The sequence below is a fragment of the Scyliorhinus torazame genome, chromosome 4 (assembly GCF_047496885.1).
Source record: "Scyliorhinus torazame isolate Kashiwa2021f chromosome 4, sScyTor2.1, whole genome shotgun sequence".
Lineage (NCBI taxonomy): Eukaryota > Metazoa > Chordata > Chondrichthyes > Carcharhiniformes > Scyliorhinidae > Scyliorhinus > Scyliorhinus torazame.
Window position 1 is genome coordinate 113599594 of NC_092710.1, and position 20439 is coordinate 113620032.

At 46.3% G+C, this 20439-nt stretch overlaps 1 protein-coding gene across 5 annotated transcripts in view; it reads left to right on the plus strand.

The window, feature by feature from the left end:
- Positions 1-20439, plus strand: part of ggps1 (geranylgeranyl diphosphate synthase 1) — a 110548-nt gene that overhangs the window by 44070 nt on the left and 46039 nt on the right. For all 5 annotated transcript variants that reach the window (XM_072498505.1, XM_072498510.1, XM_072498506.1 and 2 more), the window contains one exon: positions 14133-14231. In XM_072498505.1, coding sequence (XP_072354606.1) covers positions 14162-14231 — 70 coding nt within the window. In that variant the 5' untranslated portion in view covers positions 14133-14161. The remainder of the gene's footprint in view (positions 1-14132; positions 14232-20439) is intronic.

The following is a 20439-nucleotide window of genomic DNA, read 5'->3' on the forward strand; positions in this document are numbered from 1 at the left end:
TTCCAGGTATTAACAAGCTTTGTTTGTTTGTATTTTTTTAGATTGCCTTTCCTATTGTTTCCTCAAAAGCAACTTGCTAATTTGTATCTGACATTTTGTGCATTTTGAAACTATCCCAAAAACAAATAGTGTTGTTGGGCTGGCAGATTTTGTTTTCTTAATGTTCAATTTATTTGGTTCCAAAACAAACTTGTTTAATACCTGAGAATCACCTAGACTGTGTTTCACTGTTTTAAATTAAACATTTAAAAATATTTTTATTGGAGTTTTCTAATTTGTTTTACTGAAAATGCAACATATTTTCAAAGCACAACTGGTACAGGACAGAACAAACATTTTTGCAGATAAAAGAACAGAAAGACAGGATAAATTCAGAACACTGTTCTTAAGATCTTAAAATCAATGTCTCTATTTATAGACCGGATCAAACAGAAAATGGGGTGGGAGGGGGGAAGAAGAGGATAAGGCCAAATAAACAAGATAGGATAAGATATCAAGATGCACACCTTGCAAGATCATACCTTGCAAACTTGATCAGCGCAATCCTTGAAGGAGCAGGTCAGACAAAGCAGAGCCTATACATTTGCGAGAGGGGTCCCACATTTCACAGCATGTATCTGACTGCAAACTGATCTCCGATGTCAAGAATTCCATCGGGTTAAATTCTATGGCTATTTTATGCCAATTTTGAATTGAATGATACTTGTCACTAATCCAGGAGCAGAGAATATTTTTACGAGCCACAAAAGTCAAGATATTATACAGCCTTTTTTTCATTAACATCAACAATTCTCCTGTCTGGAAGACCTAGAATTAAGAACAAAGGATCAAATTCCAAGGCCCTGTCAAATATCTTCTCCAGCACCTAACTACACCAGGCCAGTAGGATTGAATCTTGACGTGTTCATAGGCAGTGTATACAAGTACCCTTGACTATCAGGCACTTTAGGCACATCAGGGATAGAGCAGGATGAAACCTGTCTCCCTGATGTGGAGTGGTGTGCAAATAGTCTAATACCTTGAACTGAGTCTCCTTCATATTGCGTGCCAAAATGTTATTGGCATAATACCATATATAGATATAGAATTTACAGTGCAGAAGGAGGCCATTCGGCCCATCGAGTCTGCACCGGCTCCTGGAAAGAGCACCCCACCCAAGGTCCACACCTCCACCCTATCCCCATAACCCAGTAATCCCACCCTACACTAAGGGCAATTCTGGACACTATGGGCAATTTAGCATGGCCAATCCACCTAACCCGCACATCTTTGGACTGTGGGAGGAAACCGGAGCACCCGGAGGAAACCCACGCACACACGGGGAGGATGTGCAGACTCCGCACAGACAGTAACCCAAGCCGGAATCGAACCTGGGACCCTGGAGCTGTGAAGCATTTATGCTATCCACAATGCTACCGTGCTGCCCAAATATACTACCCTATGTCTCTCTATTACTTGCTCAGCAGCCTGGTCCAGCCTGACAAACCTGGAGGCAAAATGTATCAGGATTTAGTTGCTTTTTTGGGAGGCCATTATGCCCCATAGAGATTCTGATTCCACAAGGTGAATCAACTGTGGCTCAATACATCGCGACCCTTAAGTGCCTCACAGAACATTGCGAGTTTGGAAATGTTTCAGTCGACCCCTAAGTGGCGGGCGTGTATGCAGTCTACAAAATAAGGCCATTCAACAAAGGCTACTGACTAAGAGAAATCTAAATTATAAAACTGCACTGGACATTGCTGTGACGATGGAATTAGCAGCCAAAGAAGCTGCAGAGCTAGGGATCAACACTCGAGTGCATAAAATGGCTGCCACCCAAAAGAAACCTGTGCAGCAGCACGAGTCCCACAGGTGTGGCAGATCTGGACACTCTAAAGCTGACACAGGGAGGCCCAGTTAAAGAATTGTAAGCGCATAGGCTGCATTGCCCGGGCCATTTAGAGGATAGAGTGGCCTGGAACAAATCTCTGCCAAAATCAGTTAAGCCCGAGGAATACATGTTGTGGATGCAGCCAGTGAATTGAACTCCTCCGATGAAGAATTTAAACAGAACATCTGGCAGTCTCTGGTGAAGCATACAGATTTTGAGATGTGCTCAACTTGAATGGACAACCAGTTCCACTTATTCCCAAAACAATTTACAGCCAAAAGTTGAGGACATCTCCCACTTGAACACTTCAACATCACCCTCTGGGCATACACTGAGCACATAGTGCCTTTAGAAGGGTATGCAATGACGAGGGTGCAACTGTGGGACCAGGCCACGGAGCTACCCCTCTACTTTGTCCAAGGCAATTACTCTGCCCTATCAGGACGTTCGTGGCTACAGAAACTAAAATTGAACCGGGGGGCTGTGAACAAATTGGTCAACTCTGAAACTAGTCTCAGGACATCTGTCTTTTCAAAGACACAATTGGAGAAATGAAAGGAGTACGTTTCTCTTCTGGTATCTGGGCTAATTGGTTCCTTTGGACAATGTATGTTATTTGGCTCCAACTGCGGCCCAGTACAGAACACCCTTTTTTTTTTTTTTTTTTTTTTTTTTTGTTGCTAAATTTCTTATGATTCCTCGGCATTTTTTCTCCTGTACTCCTTCTCCAAAGATCCTCTGGGGACATATTACGGAGCATTAACTCCCAAAATAGGCAAACATATGCTGTGCAAAGAAGTTAAAAGAAGGATTGCAGAGTGGCGCAAGAGTCTGTGGAAAAGTTGCTATTCCCATGCCTTCATCATGTTCTCTTTCCCTAAAATAAAATTTGATTGTCACTTTAAATTTCAGGTAAATAAATTTCGCATGAGGGCTTAAAATAGCAGCTCATCATTTTTTTTAATCGGTTCCAATTTCAGGAACCATTATGCCCAGGCCCGGTTTAGTGGTTTTTATATGATGTGTTTACATCAGAGACGGAAGTGCTTGCAATCAGTTTAGAGAGAACTTTCACTTCTCCATTTTTCAAGCACTTTGTCTTAGTAGGTAACAAATCATCTGCATATTTAAGGTAAAATATTAGTCCAAATTGTAATGTTTGTTCTTGGTGGTTTAATGATAATGTCACTGGATTAGTAATTCAGGTTAATGCTCTGGGGACATTAGGGTTCAAGTCCCATCATGACAGCTGGTGGACTTGAATTCAATTAAGAAAATTGTGTAATTAAAAGCGAGTGTCAGTAATAGTGATCATGAAACTGTTGTCAATTGTTTTAAAACCCCATCTGGTTCACAAACATTCTTTTAAAAGAGGGAAATTTTCCATGGTCCAGCCTACATGTGACTCCAGACTCCAGAGCCATCTGGTTGACTCTACTGCCCACAGCCTAGCAAGCCACCAGTTCAAGGGCATTAGTTATGGCCATCAACTGGTGGTCTTGTCAGAGATGTCTACAGCCTGTAAAAGAATAAAGAGGAGGTGAGAAAAGTACTGAAGTGGCCCTGAAACCATCTGTTTAAAACAATTAATCTATTCAGTTCAGAGTGATGAGCAGTTTCAGCAGGTGAGATCCAAAGGCCAGGACTACAACACAGGACTACTTGCATGCCAAACAGCAAAAGCAGCATGCAATAGATGGAGCTAGGTAATCCCATAATCCGTATAACCGACAGATCAGAACTTAGCTCTGCAGTCCTAGAAGACACTCCAGTGGTTGGAGTCATTCTATCATGAAGGAAGATGGTTATGGAAATTAAACATCTGTCCCAGGACATCACTGCAAGAGTTCCTCAAGCTAGCAGGAGTTCCTGAAGCTAATGTCCAACCATCTTCAGCTGCTCCATCAATGACCTCTCCATCCGAAGGTCAGAAATGAGGATGTTTGTGAATGATTGCATAATGATCAGTATCATTTGCAGTGACTCCGATACTGAAGCAGTTTATGCCCAAAAACAGCAAGGTCTGGACAGTATTTGGTATTGGGCTGTTAAGTGGCAAATAGCCTCTGTGCCACACAAGTGCCAGGCAGTGACCATCTCCAGCAGGAGAGAATGCAACCATTTCTCTGTGGCATTCAATGACATTGCTGAATGCCCCACTCTCATCACCCTGAGGTGACCATTGACCAGAAACTGAACTGGACCTGTCATATAAATACTACGGCTACGAGAGCAGGCCAGAAGCTGGGAATTCTGCAGTGAGAACTCTCCTACTGACCCCCCCCCCCCCCCCAACGCCTGTTCACCATCTACAAAGCAAAGTCAGGAGTGTGATGGAACCTGCCTGGATGAGTTCAGCACCAACACCACTTGACACCATCCAGGACAATACAGCCACTTGATTGGCACACCCATCCACCATCTTCAACATTCACTCCCCCAACCACCAATGCGCAGTGGCAGCAGTGTAACCATCTACAAAATGCACTGCAGTAACTCACCAAGGCTCCTTCAACAGCACATTCCAAACCTACAACCTCAACATCAATCTCGGCAGCAGATTTGTGGAATACCACAACCTGCAAGTTCTCTTCTGAACTACATACTGTTTTGAATTGGAACTGGATTGCCGTTCCTTCACTAACGGCAGTCACTTGGTCAAAATCCTGGAACTCCCTTCCTGACAACAATGGTGGGTGTACGTACCTACACCACATGGACTTTGTGGTTCAGGAAGGCAGTTCACGGCAGCACGGTGGTACAGTGGGTTAGCCCTGCAGTCTCACGGCGCTGAGGTCCCAGGTTCGATCCCGGCTCTGGGTCACTGTCCGTGTGGAGTTTGCACATTCTCCCCATGTTTGCGTGGGTTTTGCCCCCACAACCCAAAAAAGACGTACAGGCGAAGTGGATTGGCCACGCTAAATTGCCCCTTAATTGGAAAAAATTAATTGGTTACACTAAATTTATATTTTTTTTAAAAAAGGAAGGCAGTTCACCACTTTCTCGAGGGCAATTCGGGCCGGGCAATAAAAATGCTGGGAAGAATGAGAAATAATATAGCATTTTGTGGTCCAGCTTGATTCGGCACTGGTTAAATCAGGTTGTCTACCATGTCTGTCTCCTGGGCTTAAGTGAACAAAGGTGATTGTCATTGTGTGGGAGTGACCATGATGATGAGTGTAATGCCTTTTGAGAACTGAAGCACCAAGAGGTGGAAGTGGGAGTATCTGCAGAGATAGTGATAAACAGAGCATTGAGGTTGGACCATTGGGATTTTGAAGGTACAGTGGTGAATTAATTGGGTGAGTTATATTTTTTCATGTTTCGTTGCAGAATGAACTAGGGTTGGGGCTGGGAACACGAATGTGGGTGGAGAGCATTAGAAGAAAGTGATCCTCAAGTGTTGTTCGTTGCGATCAATAAGATGGAGTAGCAGTGAGACGCAAGATGATGATTCCAGGAATGGATTGCTGTTTTTATGGACTGGCAAGCTATGGACTTGAGCACCCAATGGAGACTGACACTTCAGCACAGTACTGAGCTACACTATCGAGAGGTGCTGTCCGACAAATTTTATTGTAAACTAAGTTATGCGATCAACACTGTCAACTAAATAGCCTATCCTGTTCAGGTAGATGCAAAAGATCCCATAGCACTCTTCTCTGAAATGTGGGCAGTTCTCCCAAGGTGCAGACCAGTGTTCCTCCTTTCATCGACGTTATCAAAACAGATTATCTGCATCGCTATTTGGAAACTGATGTGAGTTGGCTGCAGCTCTTCCTGTCAGTGACTCCATTCCATAAGGAAAAACTGATTGTAAAGTACTTTGGGAAATGATGTAATAGAAATGAGTTGCTGATTCATGTTCTGGGACATTAGTTGTTCAAGGACATTAACTGTTCATCAGAGAAAGTAAGGTTGAGTCTGCTTGTTGACAAATTACAAAACTTGGCTCATGGACATTGGACACCGGGAGCCCAAATTAAAAAGGGAAATGTTAAATGGCAGACGCAGTATAATTTGGAGAAATGTGGGGTTATCCACTTAGTGGCAAAAACGAGAAGGCAGGCTTTTATCTGAATGGTCATAAATTAGGAGAGGGGAATGTGCAACAAGACCTGGGCAACCTCGTACACCAGTCACTGAAGGTAAGCATGCAGGTACAGCAGGTGGTAAAGAAGGCAAATGGTATGCTGGCCTTCATTGCGAGAAGATTCGAGTACAAGAGCAGGGGATGTCTTGCTGCAATTATACAGAGCCTTGGTGAGGCCACACCTGGAATATTGTGAGAAATTTTGGTCTCCTTATAGAGGGAGTGCGGCAAAGGATTACCAGACTGATTCCTGGGATGCCGGGACTGACTTCTGAGGAGAGATTGAATCGGTTAGGATTGTATTCGCTGGAGTTCAGAAGAATGAGAGGGATTTCCTATAAACCAAAAAAATTCTAACAGGCCTAGACAGGGTAGATGTTCCCGATGGCGAGTGTGTCCAGAACCAGGCTTCACAGTCTGAGGATACAGGTAAACCGTTTAGGACAGAGATGAGAAGAAATTTCTTCATCCAGAGAGTGGTTAGCCTGTGGAATTTGTTACCACAGGAAGTAGTTGAGGCCAAAACATTGTATGTTTTCAAGAAGCAGTTAGATATAGTACTTAGGGGATCAAAAGGTTGGCGGTGGTGGAAAGTAGGATTAGGCTATTGAGTTGGATGATCAGCCATGATCATGATGAATGATCATGGCCTTGAAGGGCCGAATGGCCTACCCCTCCTATTTGCTATGTTTCTATGTTAAAGCAGCTTTTGAAAACGGCCACCACAAACTATCTCCAGAGTCTTGAATCCAACAATGACCTGCAAAAGAACATTCTCTTGCAAGTACAATAACGTTATGTTCATTGTGTTATGTAGGTTTGTGGTTTTATTAATTACACACAGAACTGGTGCTTGGTATTTGAAGCTTTATTTTTAATGACCAATTGCCGAGACTGTAATCAGTGTTAATTTCTCAAATGTGCTTCAGAGTGCTATATCCATGTTACAAATGTCCCTTGCATCTTGAAGCAGCAGCGTTAGATCCCTTCACACAAATATGAATATACCATTGGATTTTCTGATTTGGGCCATAATTATACATCACCAAACACGAGAATCAACTGTGATTATTTATTCCCCAGGCACAAATTGTCTTCAAAAGTCTGATTCTTTGGGTGGAGCTATAGTGATGGAAGCACACCAGTTGCCCACACGCTTGGAGGGATGGGCCTCTTGCGGGCTACTTTAGTGCAATAGCAGTATTGCCCAGTTGGAATTCGTTCTCGGTCCATGAAGGTGGATGGGTTTATGCTTTGGGCAGTTGGGGCTGGAGTAGTGGTTAAAAATAGTATGCTCTACTCATTCAGAGCTCTTAAGTATCTGAGATCCTGCCCGGAAAGCAGATTGCAATAGGCATGCCCCAAAATTGGATTTTGAACAGCACACAGGCCCTCAAACCTAGTCTGCCACTTAATTTGATAATGGCTGGCCTGCAGTTTAATAATAATAATCTTTATTGTCACAAGTAGGCCCCTAGTCACCACACTCAGGTACAGGGAGGGATGTTGCTCGTTTTAGCCTTAGTTTATTTGCTCTAATTCTGTCACCTTTGCTCTTGAGTCGCCAGGTATCTTTCTGATACTGCCACGTGGTTCAAGTCCGAGTAATGATTAATAATCCAACACACCGCTTAGTAAGAGTTAAATCAACGCTCATTTATTATATACAGCAATCAATACTTATACATTAATTCTACTTCTAAGCTACTTCCTACAACTAACAGGCCAATACTTAACTTTGGAAATTGCCCACCAGGTCAGGGAAACAAATGGCCTTTCAAATGGGTTCTGAGCCTACGGGATTCAAAAGCTGGTACAGGTCGATAGTCAGAAGTGCCTATCTGGTAGCGATCGTTGGAGTAAAACTTACGTTCTCTTGCAGAAGGGTCTTGAAGGGTGTGGAGAGGAGAAGAAGGGTTGATTTGAACTTGGCCCCTATTCTTATAGTCCCCAGGGGCTTCCCGCCTCTCAGGGCGGACCTTGTACCTGGTTCCAAGTGATTGGACTTGGTCCCAATCACTTGGTTCGATATTCTCCAGTGCTGGAGCGATTCCTTGATCGAGGGGTGGTCGTTTACCCCTCTTTGTGTCAGCTCCTGCTGGCGCCGAAAGGTCTGGGTCGACTTTGTGTGTCTATTTTGTATCAATTGGTCCCGGGGATTGCTGATTAATATGCAGATGGCTGGGGTGTTATGTTGATGGCTGGTGTGTTGTTGTGTTGATGGCTGCAGGTATCGATTCGGTCTGGCTTCTCCAGAGGCGAATACACTGTTTTACCTGCAGCTGTCTGTTTGAGTCCCGTGGGTTGATTTTCCAATCCGCCTCTTCCATTCGCCATTTTAATCGGGGTTTGGCCATTCTAATCGGGAGTCAGCCATTTTACATGGCTACAGGGAGAATTCAGAATGTCCAGATTACCTAACAGCACGTCTTATGGGACTTGTGGGAGGAAACCAGAGCACCCGGAGGAAACCCACACAGACACCGGGAGAACGTGCAAACTCCACACAGACAGTGACATAAGCCGGGAATCGAACCTGGGACCCTGGTGCTGTGAAGCAACAGTGCTTGTTACCCACTGTGCTACTGTGTTACCTGCCTTGACTCTATAATCCCTTGGTAGCTTGTCTAACAAATTTGTTTCAATCTACAGGCTGTTATGGAAGAGTGTTTTCAGAATCCATAAGCCTTTTTGGAAAATGTGCGTTCTGATTTTTGCAATTTGGAGACTATGCTTGTTCAACTTATTAACATTTTGAACACATCAAATACCCCTTAATCAAATCTTTGCGGATTGTCGCCTTAATTTGACCCTTGTCATTTTAGTGAAGCAGCACCGTACGCCCTCAGATCCGTATTTTTTTTCTGTGGTGCAGTGCTCACAACTGATTTAAGTACTCCACATGGAGGCTGACCTTGACTCTGCAGGGCAGGTTCCTGTGGATCTATACCCCTGTATATGAGTCAATGCCTTAGGCTCTTCCGAGGGGCTAGATCCTGGGGCTGGATCCTGTGGGTATCACTGAGTTGGTGCCTTTGGATGTTAGAGGGGGTCGACTGCCTTTTTGTGCGTGATGGTCTTCAACTCTGTGTCAAACTGTCTCATTAGGGTCACAATAAGGTGCTTGCTTACTGTCCGATAGCTAATTAAACCTGGCTGATTTACTCATTTCTAAATCTTGTAGGACCTGCTCGCTTGTCAGTTCTAAAATAGTATTCCAGGAAATGCTTGGCTGCATTCTGGAAGGTCATTGCCATCACACCTTCATACCCATCTTTGTCTTTGCCACTTGCTTCACTGATCTCACTTTTGTAACCTGTGACAGCGATACTGTTATTAGGTAGCCTGTAGTCACCTGCCACTGGAGTTTTGCACCCTTTACTGTTCCTTAATTTTGCACTGTTTCCACTGCCTGCTCACCTGTATTAATATCCTCCTTTAACTGTTGCAATATTGTCTGATCAGTATTGCTACTTTCCTTCTCTCCCCATTATCCTGAATGGGTAAAAAGAGGACCAAAATTAGTAACCACCACTTGGAAAAGCTGACCAATCCATTTGAGTCTGTGACTCCAGAGCAGGCACTTTCTGATCGAAATCGAAGTATGGTATAACAGGAAACCGGTAGCACAGTGGTTAGCACTGTTGCTTCACTGCGGCAGGGTCCCAGGTTCGATTCCCGGCTTGGGTCACTGTCTGTGTGGAGTCTGCACCTTCTCCCTGTGTCTGCGTGGGTTTCCTCAGAGTGCTCCGGTTTCCTCCCACAAGTCCTGAAAGACATAATGTTAGGTAATTGGACATTGAGTTCTCCCTCTGTTCCTGAACATGCACCGGAATGTGGCGACTAGGGGATTTTCACAGTAACTTCATTGCAGTCTTGATGTAAGCTTACTTGTGACAATAATAAACATTATTATTAAGTGATTAATTTGTGAATGGTTTGCTCGTTTATCTTTATTAGTAATTATTAGTTTATTAGTAATTGTAAAGCCCAAGGGGTTAAATGGCTTGCTCTAGGTCCTAATTCGTATCTATGTATGTTTGTTCGTATTTTTATTGGGATGTGGGTGATGCTGGCTAGGCTAGTACTTATTGCCCATCCATAAATGTCCTTGGTGGTAAGGCACCCTCTTGACCCGCTGCAGTCCACATGGTGTAGGTACACTTCGCAGTGCTGTTAAAGAGTTCCACCATTTTGATCCAGCAATCGAGAAGAATGGTGAGTGACTTGGAGGGGAACTTTCAGATGCTGGTATTCCCAAGCAGCTGCTGCCCTTGTCCTGAGTTAGCGGTTTGGAAGGTGCTGTTGAAGGAGCCTTAATGAATTGCTACAGTGCATCTTGCAGATGGTCTGGGAATTGCTATAGTGCATCTTACAGATGGACTGTACTGATGCCACTGTCCATTGGTGGTGGAGGAAGTGAATGTGAAAGATGATAAATGATGGGGTGCCAATCAAGTGTGCTGCTCTGTCCAGAATGGTGTAGAGTGTCTCTAGTGTTGTTGGAGCTGCACTCGAGTATTCCATTGCACTCCTGACTTGTGCCTTGTAGATGGTAGAAAAGGCATGATGGAGTCGCTCACTGCAAAATTCCCAGCCCCTTGTAGCCACAATGTTTATATGATTGTTCCCAATCACTTGCTGATCAATGGTAACGCACACACACACACACACACACACCCTAGTGATCCTGGGTCCCTGGTAATGCCATTGAATGTGAAGTGCAGATGGCCTGATTCACATATGGTCACTGCCTGGCATTTGTGTGCAAGCGCAAATGTTACTTGCTACATATCAGCCCATAGCCTGAATGTTTTCCAGATCTTGCTGCATTTGGGCACCGACTGCTTTTGTATCTGAGAAGTCAGGAATGGGACTGAACATTCTGCAATCGGCAAACATCCTCCATTCTGACTATAGTTTGGAGGGAAGTTCATCGATGAAGCAGCTGAAGATTCTTGAGCATAGGACACTACCCTGGGTCAAGCCTGCACCAAAGACTTGGGACTGAGATGATTAGCAACTTTCCTTTGTGCTACGTCCTTTCGAGCCAGCTCAGTCAGTAGTGGTGCTACTGAGCCTTTGATGTCTCTGACCTAGAGTACATTCTGTGCCCTTGTCACTGTGCTTGTTCCATTTGGTGTTCAGCGTGGAGGAGTGCTGATTCGCTAGCTAGGGGTGGGTGGGGGCTGCAGGGGTAGGTGGTAATCATCAGGAGGCTTCTTTGCCCATATGTGGAAAACTGAATTTGTTTAATTTGGCTGGAAGAATAGAAATGTAAATGGAGAGAGATTTGAGAACTCTGGGATGAAGAGGGATCTAGGCATCCTGGTTCATGAATTAGTCAGGAAAAGTTAGTATGCAGGGTACTGCAAGTGATGAGGATGGCAAATGGAATGCAGTTGTACAGTGCATGGGTGAGGCCACATCTGGAGCACTGTCTACAGTTTTAGTCTCCTTGTATAAGAAAGGGTATAAATGCTCCAAGACTTGGGGGCACATATTTAAAAATAAGGAGTCTCCCATTAAGATGGAGATGAGAATTATTTTTTGAGGTTCATGAACATTTGGCCTTTTCTTTCCCGGAGAGGAGTGGAGGCAGGGTCACTGAACATTTAGAAGGGAGAGGTAGGGCAGCACGGTGGTGCAGTGGTTAGCACTGCTACCTCACTGCACCGAGGTCCCAGGTTCGATCCCGGCTCTGGGTCACTGGCTGTGTGGAGTTTGCACATTCTCCCCGTGTTTACGTGGGTTTCACCCCCACAACCCAAAAGATGTGCAGGGTAAAGGCCACACTAAATTGCCCCTTAATTGGAAAAAATGAATTGGGTACTCCAAATTTAAAATAAAAAGAAGGGAGAGGTAGATTCATGACTGACCAGAGAGTGTGGTAGACAGAGGTGGGGTATAATCTGATTACTCCAACATTTCATTAAATTAAGCTAGAGTCCTGAGGCTGTATGGTTTACTCCTACTTCATATGTAGATCCCAACCACTCGCTGCGCGAATGTCTTTCCCTCGTGTTGTCATTGCTTTTGCCAGTTAGCTGAAATCTGTGCCCTTTGGTTCCATTGAGCCATTCAGCCCATCGAGTCTGCACTAACCCTTCGAAAGAGCAGCCCACCTAGGTCCATTATTTTCCTCCCTCTCTCTCTCTCTCTCTCTCTCTCTCTCTCTCTCTCTCTCTCTCTCTCTCTCTCTCTCTCTCTCTCTCTTCCCCCTCCCCCCAAGCCACCCACCACCCTATCCTCGTAACCCCAGTTAACCTGCACATCTCTGGATTGTGGGCGGAAACCCGCACAGTCATGGAGCGAAAGTACAGACCCCACACAGTCGCCCAAGGCTGGCATTGAACCTGGGTCCCTGGCACTGAGGCAATGGTGTTGACCACTGTGCCACCGTGCTGCCCCTTCTTGATCCTTTCACCAATGGGAACCATTTCTCCTTCCCTACTCTGCCCAGACTCCTTGCGATTTTGAATGTGTCTATCAAACCTTCTCGTCTCTACCACTGAAGTTCTGAATCCCTTCAATTTTTGAGTTTTTCTGCAGTCTGAAGCCATGACATCTTAAAGAATGATACCAAGAAGTGGAAGCAACACTCCCAGATGAGACAAAACGAGTGTTTTATACAGGTTCATCATAACTTCCTTGTTTTTTTTGCACTCTACCCCTCTTTTAATGAAGTGCGGCATGCTGTTTGCTTCATTCACTGCTTTCTCGCCGACTTCCCTGCTGTATAAGTATCGCGCGCTAACCGATTATGCCACTGGAGCACAATTCACTGCTTTCTCAACATGTTCTGACACCTTCAATGATTTATAGACATACACACCAAAGCCCCTCTACTCCTTTATCCCTGTTAGAATTGTACCCTTTATAGTCCGTGTCCTTTCTACTAAAATTAATGACTTTGCAATTATCTGAATTACATTTGTGATTGATTACCGCATATCCATTTGAAGTTTGTAACCAAGTTAAATGTCTGCATATTTTTAAATCGTTCTGGCCCCAGGTTGTTCACCCGTTGTGACTTTGGAGAGTGTGTGGGGTGGGGTACAAATGAATGATGATGACATCAGGAATGGTGTAACCTGGGGATAGCTCAAAACATGGCACCTCAAAATAAACTTCACTGCTGTCCTCCATTATTAGCCTTGGGGCCACAACGTGAGGTGGTCCACCAATAACTGGCACCACAGTAAATAGAAAGTACAAGAGTAACGATCCAATAAGGGCAGGAAACGCATAACCTTGTTGGTCAGGAGAATCACGTTGGGAGATGTGCAATACTATTGAACGAATCATTCCAACAATGGAACATCAGGATAGGGCACTGGTGTGGACCCCACATAACAGCAACCATAAAAAAGACAATGTGTGCTTTGAATTGGCAGAACAGTGCATTGGTTTAAAAAGATTTGATTCTTGCAGGTTGCTTGCCGACCAATAACAGGATACATTGATTGGAAAAGCTAGCTGAAATACAACTTTGATGTAAGACTGCTGTACTGGAAGAATATCTTTCACAGCAAGTGCCAAAGCTTTTGGATTAGTATTTCAGACCTTTTGAATGTTGTGGTGGTCACACTGTCTGGCAGCAGTTCTGACAATAGACGAGATTTACTTGTTAAGGCCAGTGCTTGGATTTCTGGGCAGAAACCTGTATTGTTGCTCCAAGCTCCCCCTCCCACAGCACAAATCTGATTCCACTTTGTATTTCCCAGAGCTGGAATTTAAGATGGTAAATGTCTTTCACTTTCCCTTTTTCCCTCCAGCAGCCACCTCAAATCAGATAATCCCTCTGGAGTTTGTGTTAAAGCTGAACGCCAAAATTTAGACGTTGATCATTTGCTCAGTATTTGTGTTGCTGCTGATGCAATCAGTAGGGGTAGTGAGACTGTTTCTCCCTGCATAACACTGAACACCAATTAAAGGAAGTATTAGTAAGCTGCGTATTTTTTTTCTGGAGGGATACCATACTCCAGTCTTTAATTAGTGCCATTTCACGGCTATATTGTATTTGAATGTGTGAAATGAATGCAAATCCAGTAATGTAAAGCAGAACTGACAAATTCTCACCAGAAAGACGAATGGCAGTAGCATAACAAGTTTCACAATATTTTATCTGCAAATTGTTGACCAGTAAATATTTAATTATTACAGGTTAATGCTCATCCAATCAACTCAGTACTATGGAGAATAAGGAAGGAGCTCCTGAAAGGATCCTGTTGGAGCCTTACCACTATATCCTTCAGTTGTCAGGTACAGTGCCTTGGTGTAACCCATGTCCCTTTTCCGATGTGTATGAAATGTACTTAATAAGATGAGTAGCTGTTTCTGATTGTGTGAAAGCAACAGTTATTGTAGCAGCTTTGACCGAGTCATCCAGACTCGAAACGTTAGCTCCCTTCTCTCTCCACAGAGGCTGTCAGATCTGCGGCGTTTGTCCAGCATTTTTTGTTTTTGTTTCGAATTCCGGCATCCGCATTAATTTGCTTTTATCTTAGTTATTGTAGCAGAACTGCAATTTTGCCAGTTTCGGGGGCAGGGCATTTTAAGAGTCACCCACTTGAAACCCCTCCACACGCTGTTAAAGGTGACAGATTTCCTTCCCTGAAGGACATCACTGAATCAGTTGGGTTTTAATGATGGTCTGAGCTCTGTAGTCACTTATTTTTACTGATTTTTTTGAAAATATTTCAAGATGTTTTTAGAAAATCAAATTCTTGTAGGTATTGTGCAATTTGTATTATCTGGATTATTAATCCAGTAACACAATTTAGAGGAGGCGGTGGCGTAGTGGTATTGTCACTGGACTAGTATTCCAGACACCCGGATAATGTTTTGGGGACCTGGGTTCAAATCCCACCATGGCAAATGATGAAATTTGAATTTAATAAAATATCTGGAATTAAAAGTCTGATGATGACCATGAAACCATTGTCGAATGCCGTAAAAACCCATTTGGTTCGCTAATGTCCTTTAGGGAAGGAAATCTGCCGTCCTTACCTGGTCTGGCCTACATGTGACTCCAGATCAACAGTAATGTGGTTGACTATTTTTTTTTTTAAAGCCACTCAGTTCGGGGCAATTAGCAACAGGCAACAAATGCTGGCCTTGCCAGTGAAGCCCACATCCCATGAAAGACAAAATACTAATTTAGCAACACTTTCACCTCTGAATCAAAAGTTTATGGTTTCAATCCCCACTCCAGAAATTGAATGCATGATCTGAGCTGATGTTAACAATGCACTACTGATGCATTCCTGTCCTCTTGAAAAAGACCCTGTTGATCTTTTGTTTTGGTATTAGAAATCCGTGGCATTTCTTATTGAGTAGAAGTCCCAAAGAAACTTTAACAAACACCTTCCAAACCAGATTAACTGACCGTCCATCAGTTTGTAAGCAAAATGGCTATGGTAATTGCATGAGCCCCTTCTTTCCTAACTGGTGCATCACATTGGAGGAACCCAGCAATGTGTACCCCATTCATTAGAACATTGTTTTATGATAGTCGATGGAGAATGTTAGATCCTCCCCAAGTAAGTCTGCCAACACCACAGCATCTTTAGAGAAAAATAGTACTTCAATTCTTTTGCAAATAGTCAAGTCACTTGGGCATCCTTTGTGCCTTGGTGTGGTGTTTACCCTCATTATCTAATTGGAAGTATGGGTCTTGCTTTTCTATCAGGTCATATAAAAAATGTGACACAGCTAGCTCTGACCGGATGAGTGTTTAGACACCGTTAAGTCAACACTTAAGATGCCACGGTATGATGTAGGCTATTGTGACGTTGCATTCCAAATATTAATACTTAATTGGGCCCAGACATGAAATTCAGATGCATTTAGTTTTGAATATTTGTAGCATCTGGACGGTTAACCCTATGCTGAAACTCCACCCCTTGCATGGATATGCTGCATATCGACATGAATGAGACCAGTGTCCTTCTGGGAAGGTCCATTCGTGTGGTTGGGAAGTGTTTAAATTTAATTGGTGGTGGGAGGTGTGCGGGGGGGTGGGGTGGACATTAGCATAAAAGTAGATAAAAGGAAACCAGGTGCATAAAGAGGTGTGTGTGTGTGTGGAAGGAAATAATACTCTCTCAGACAGGAGCAGACTGCGAAGACCCACATAGATTGCAAAACCAGTTTAGAATGCATGAACATTCAAATTGTGGTCAAAAGGTGTGAGCTAGGGTTCCGGTTGCGGCGATGACCAGTTAAGCCGCACGTTTCGGCGGCTCCAGCTCAAACGGACCTTCGGGCTCTTTTAAGAGCCCCAACGGGAAATTCTTTTGTGACGAAACCCGGTGTGGGGTGAGGCAACAGGGAGTCTTCCCCCCCCCCCCCCCCCCCCCCCCCCCCCAAAGCGGAAAAGAAAAATATCGGCGGCGGCGGCCAGATCTCGGAGAATCCTCGAGGACAGCGGCAGAAGAAAGAAAGGAGCAAGATGGCGTCGGAGGGAGCCCAGGCGACATGGGGACCGGACCAGGATGAATTTTTAAGACTGTGTGTGGAGCTGCTTAAGAAGGAGGTGCTGGCCCCGATGCTACAGGCAATCGAGGGGCTTAAAGAGGCACAAAAGGCCCAGGAGATAGAGCTCTGTGTGGTGGAGCAGAAGGTAACGGACAACGAGGATGAGATCCTGGGCCTAGCGGTCAAAATGCAGACGCACGAGGCGCTCCATTAGAAGTGCACCGAAAGGATTGAAGTCCTGGAAAACAGATCAAGGAGAAAGAACCTCCGGATCCTGGGTCTCCTCGAGGGAGTGGAAGGAGCTGACGGCGGGGCTTACGCGAGCACGATGCTACGCTCGCTAATGGGAGCTGAGGCCCCCTCGAGCCCCTTGGAAGTGGAAGGGGCCCACCGGGTCCCTGCGAGGAGACCAAAGGCTGGAGAACCACCTCGGGCAATGATCGTGCGATTTCACCGCTTCAATGACCGAGAGGTGGTTCTGAGATGGGCCAAGAAGGTACGAAGTAGCAGATGGGAGAATGCGGTGATACGAGTGTATCAGGATTGGAGTGCGGAGGTGGCGAGAAGGAGAGCGAGTTTCAATCGAGCCAAGGAGGTGCTGCATAAGAAGAAAGTGAAGTTCGGGATGTTGCAGCCGGCGCGACTGTGGGTCACGCACCAGGACAGACATTACTATTTTGAAACGTCGGAAGAAGCATGGACCTTCATTCAAAAAGAGAAACTGGACCAGGACTGATGTTGGAGGGGAAACGAAAATACTGATGTATAGAGGTGTAAATTGGGGAGGGGGGGACACTGAGAAATGTGGGTGCCGGTGGGGGGGGGGGAAGAAGAGACACAGGCGGGGGACAGGGAGCGGTAGGGGGAGCTGCGCCATGGGGGGGCGGGATGGCACTAGAAAGCGCGGGGTTTCTTTTTCTTTTCCCACACCAGAGACATGATGGCGGGAAGATAGGTGCAAGGAGGATGGGGGTTCCTCACACGGGGGGGGTCAAGGAGAGAGCGGGAGAAGCCGGGGTCAGTTGAAGTCAGCTGACTTTCGGAAGCAATATGGGGGGAGTAACCATGCTAGATGGGGATCTAGCGGGGGGGGGGGGACAACTGGGTTGCTGCTGCAGAGATCGAAGGGGAGCTGGTAAGAGAAAAGGTGGTCGAGGCGGGACTGCATCGCCTGAGGGATGGGTGGGTGCGCGGAACCGGGGAGTGGGAACTGGCCAAGAGAGGGTGTTGGCTAGTCGACAGGGGAGGGGGGGCGGGCAGCCCCCCAGTCCGGCTGATCACGTGGAACGTGAGAGGCCTAAATGGGCCGATTTAAGAGGGCCCGAGTGTTAGCGCACTTAAAGGGGCTAAAGGCAGATGTGGCCATGCTTCAAGAGACTCATCTGAAGGTGGCGGACCAGGTTAGGTTAAGGAAAGGATGGTGGGACGGACCAGGTTAGGTTAAGGAAAGGATGGGTGGGACAGGTGTTCCACTCTGGGCTGGACGCAAAGAATAGAGGGGTGGCCATATTGGTGGGGAAACGGGTGTCGTTCGAGGCTAGGAACATTGTAGCGGACAGCGGGGGCAGATATGTGATGGTGAGTGGCAGACTGCAGGGAATGGAGGTCGTCCTGGTCAACGTATATGCCCTGAACTGGGATGATGCGGGATTTATGAAGCGGATGTTGGGAGACGGGAGACTTCAACACCGTGCTAGACCCAGGGTTAGATAGATCTAGATCCAGGACCGGAAGAAGGCTGGCAGCGGCCAAGGTGCTTAGGGGGTTTATGGACCAAATGGGGGGAGTAGATCCGTGGAGATTTGCTAGGCCGCTGGCCAAAGAGTTCTCCTTTTTCTCCCACGTCCATAAGGTATACTCCCGGATAGATTTCTTCGTATTTGGGAGAGTGTAAGGAACGGAGTACTCGGCCATAGCTGTTTCAGACCATGCCCCACATTGGGTGGATCTGAAACTAGGAGAGAAGAGGGAGCAGCGTCCACTCTGGCGACTGGATGTGGGATTATTGGCGGATGAGGGAGTCTGCGGAAGAGTGCGGGGATGTATCGAAAGGTACCTGGAGGACAACGATGATGGGGAGGTCAGAGTAGGGGTAGTATGGGAAGCGCTAAAGGCAGTGGTCAGGGGGGAGTTGATCTCCATCAGGGCTCACAAGGGGAAAACAGAGGCCCAAGAAAGGGAAAGATTACTGGGGGAGATTTTGAGTGTGGATAAAAAATATGCGGAGGCCCCGGACGAAGGACTATATAGGGAGAGGCGACGACTCCAGACGGAGTTCGACCTGCTAACCACAGGGAGGGCAGAGGCACAGTGGAGGAAGGCACAGGGGATGAGATAAGAATATGGGGAAAAGGCGAGTCGCCTGTTGGCCCACCAGCTTTGAAAGAGGACAGCGACGAGGGAAATAGGGGGAGTTAGGGATGAAATGGGAACCACAGTGCGGAGAGCAGGGAAGGTAAATGAGGTGTTCAAGACCTTTTACAAGAGGTTATATAGGTCCCAACCCCCGGAGAGAAAAGAGGGGATGCAGCAGTTTCTGGACTAACTAAGGTTCCCGAGGGTGGAGGAGCAGGAGGTGGCAGGCCTGGGGGCGCCAATTGGGGTGGACGAGGTGACCAAAGGGCTGGGGAACATGCAGGCAGGGAAGGCCCCGGGACCTGAATGGTTCCTGGTGCAATTTTAAAGGAAATATGTGAACTTGTTGGCCCCGCTGCTGGTAAGAACCTTTAACGAGGCCAGAGAAGGGGGGACCCTACCCCCGGCAATGTCGGAGGCGACGATATCACTAATCCTGAAGTGAGATAAAGACCCGCTGCAATGCGGGTCTTATAGGCCTATCGCACTCCTAAATGTGGACGCCAAGTTGCTGGCAAAAGTGCTGACAATGAGGATAGAGGATTGAGTCCCGGGGGTGGTGCACGAAGATCAGACAGGGTTCGTAAAGGGGAGACAATTGAATGTCAACGTGCGACGGCTATTGGGGGTGATAATGATGCCCCCAGCAGAGGGGGAGGCAGAGATAGTGGCGGCAATGGATGCAGAGAAGGCATTTGATAGGGTGGAGTGGGAGTATCTATGGGAGGTGCTGAGGAGGTTCGGGGAGGGGTTTGTCAGCTGGGTTAAACTCCTCTATGGGGCCCCAATGGCAAGTGTAGTCACAAATCGGCAAAGGTCGGAGTATATTTGACTACATAGGGGAGCAAGACAGGGATGCCCGCTGTCCCCATTACTGTTCGCGCTGGCAATTGAACCACTGGCCATAGCGCTGAGAGACTCCAGGAAATGGAGAGGGGTGGTTAGAGGGGGAGAGGAACACCGAGTGTCACTCTACTCAGATGACCTACTGCTATATGTGGCGGATCCAGTGGGGGGGGGATGATAGAGGTTATGCAGATATTGAGGAAGTTTGGCGATTTCTCGGGATATAGGCTTAACATGGGGAAGAGTGAGCTTTTCGTGATACACCCTGGGGACCAGAGTAGAGGGATAGATGGCCTGCCGCTAAGGAGAGTGGAAAGAAACTTCCGATACCTGGGGATTCAGATAGCCAGGAGCTGGGGAACCTTACACAGACTCAATCTGACTCGACTGGTGGAGCAAATGGAAGAGGATTTCAAAAGGTGGGATATGCAGCCGCTGTCACTGGCTGGCAGAGTGCAGGCGATTAAGATGATGGTCGTCCTGAGGTTCCTATTTGTGTTTCAATGTCTCCCTATATTGATCACTAAGGTCTTTTTCAAAAAAATAGATAGGAGCATCATGAGCTTCGTGTGGGCAGGGAAGGCCCCGAGGGTAAGGAGGGGGTTCCTGCAACGTAGCAGGGACAGAGGGGGACTGGCGTTGCCGAATTTGGGCGACTACTACTGGGCCGCCAACATGGCGATGATCCGTAAGTGGATGATAGAGGGAGAGGGGGCGGCCTGCAAAGGAACAAGCTTAAAAGCGCTGGTGACAGCGCCCCTACCGCTCTCCCTGAAAAGGTTTACCACAA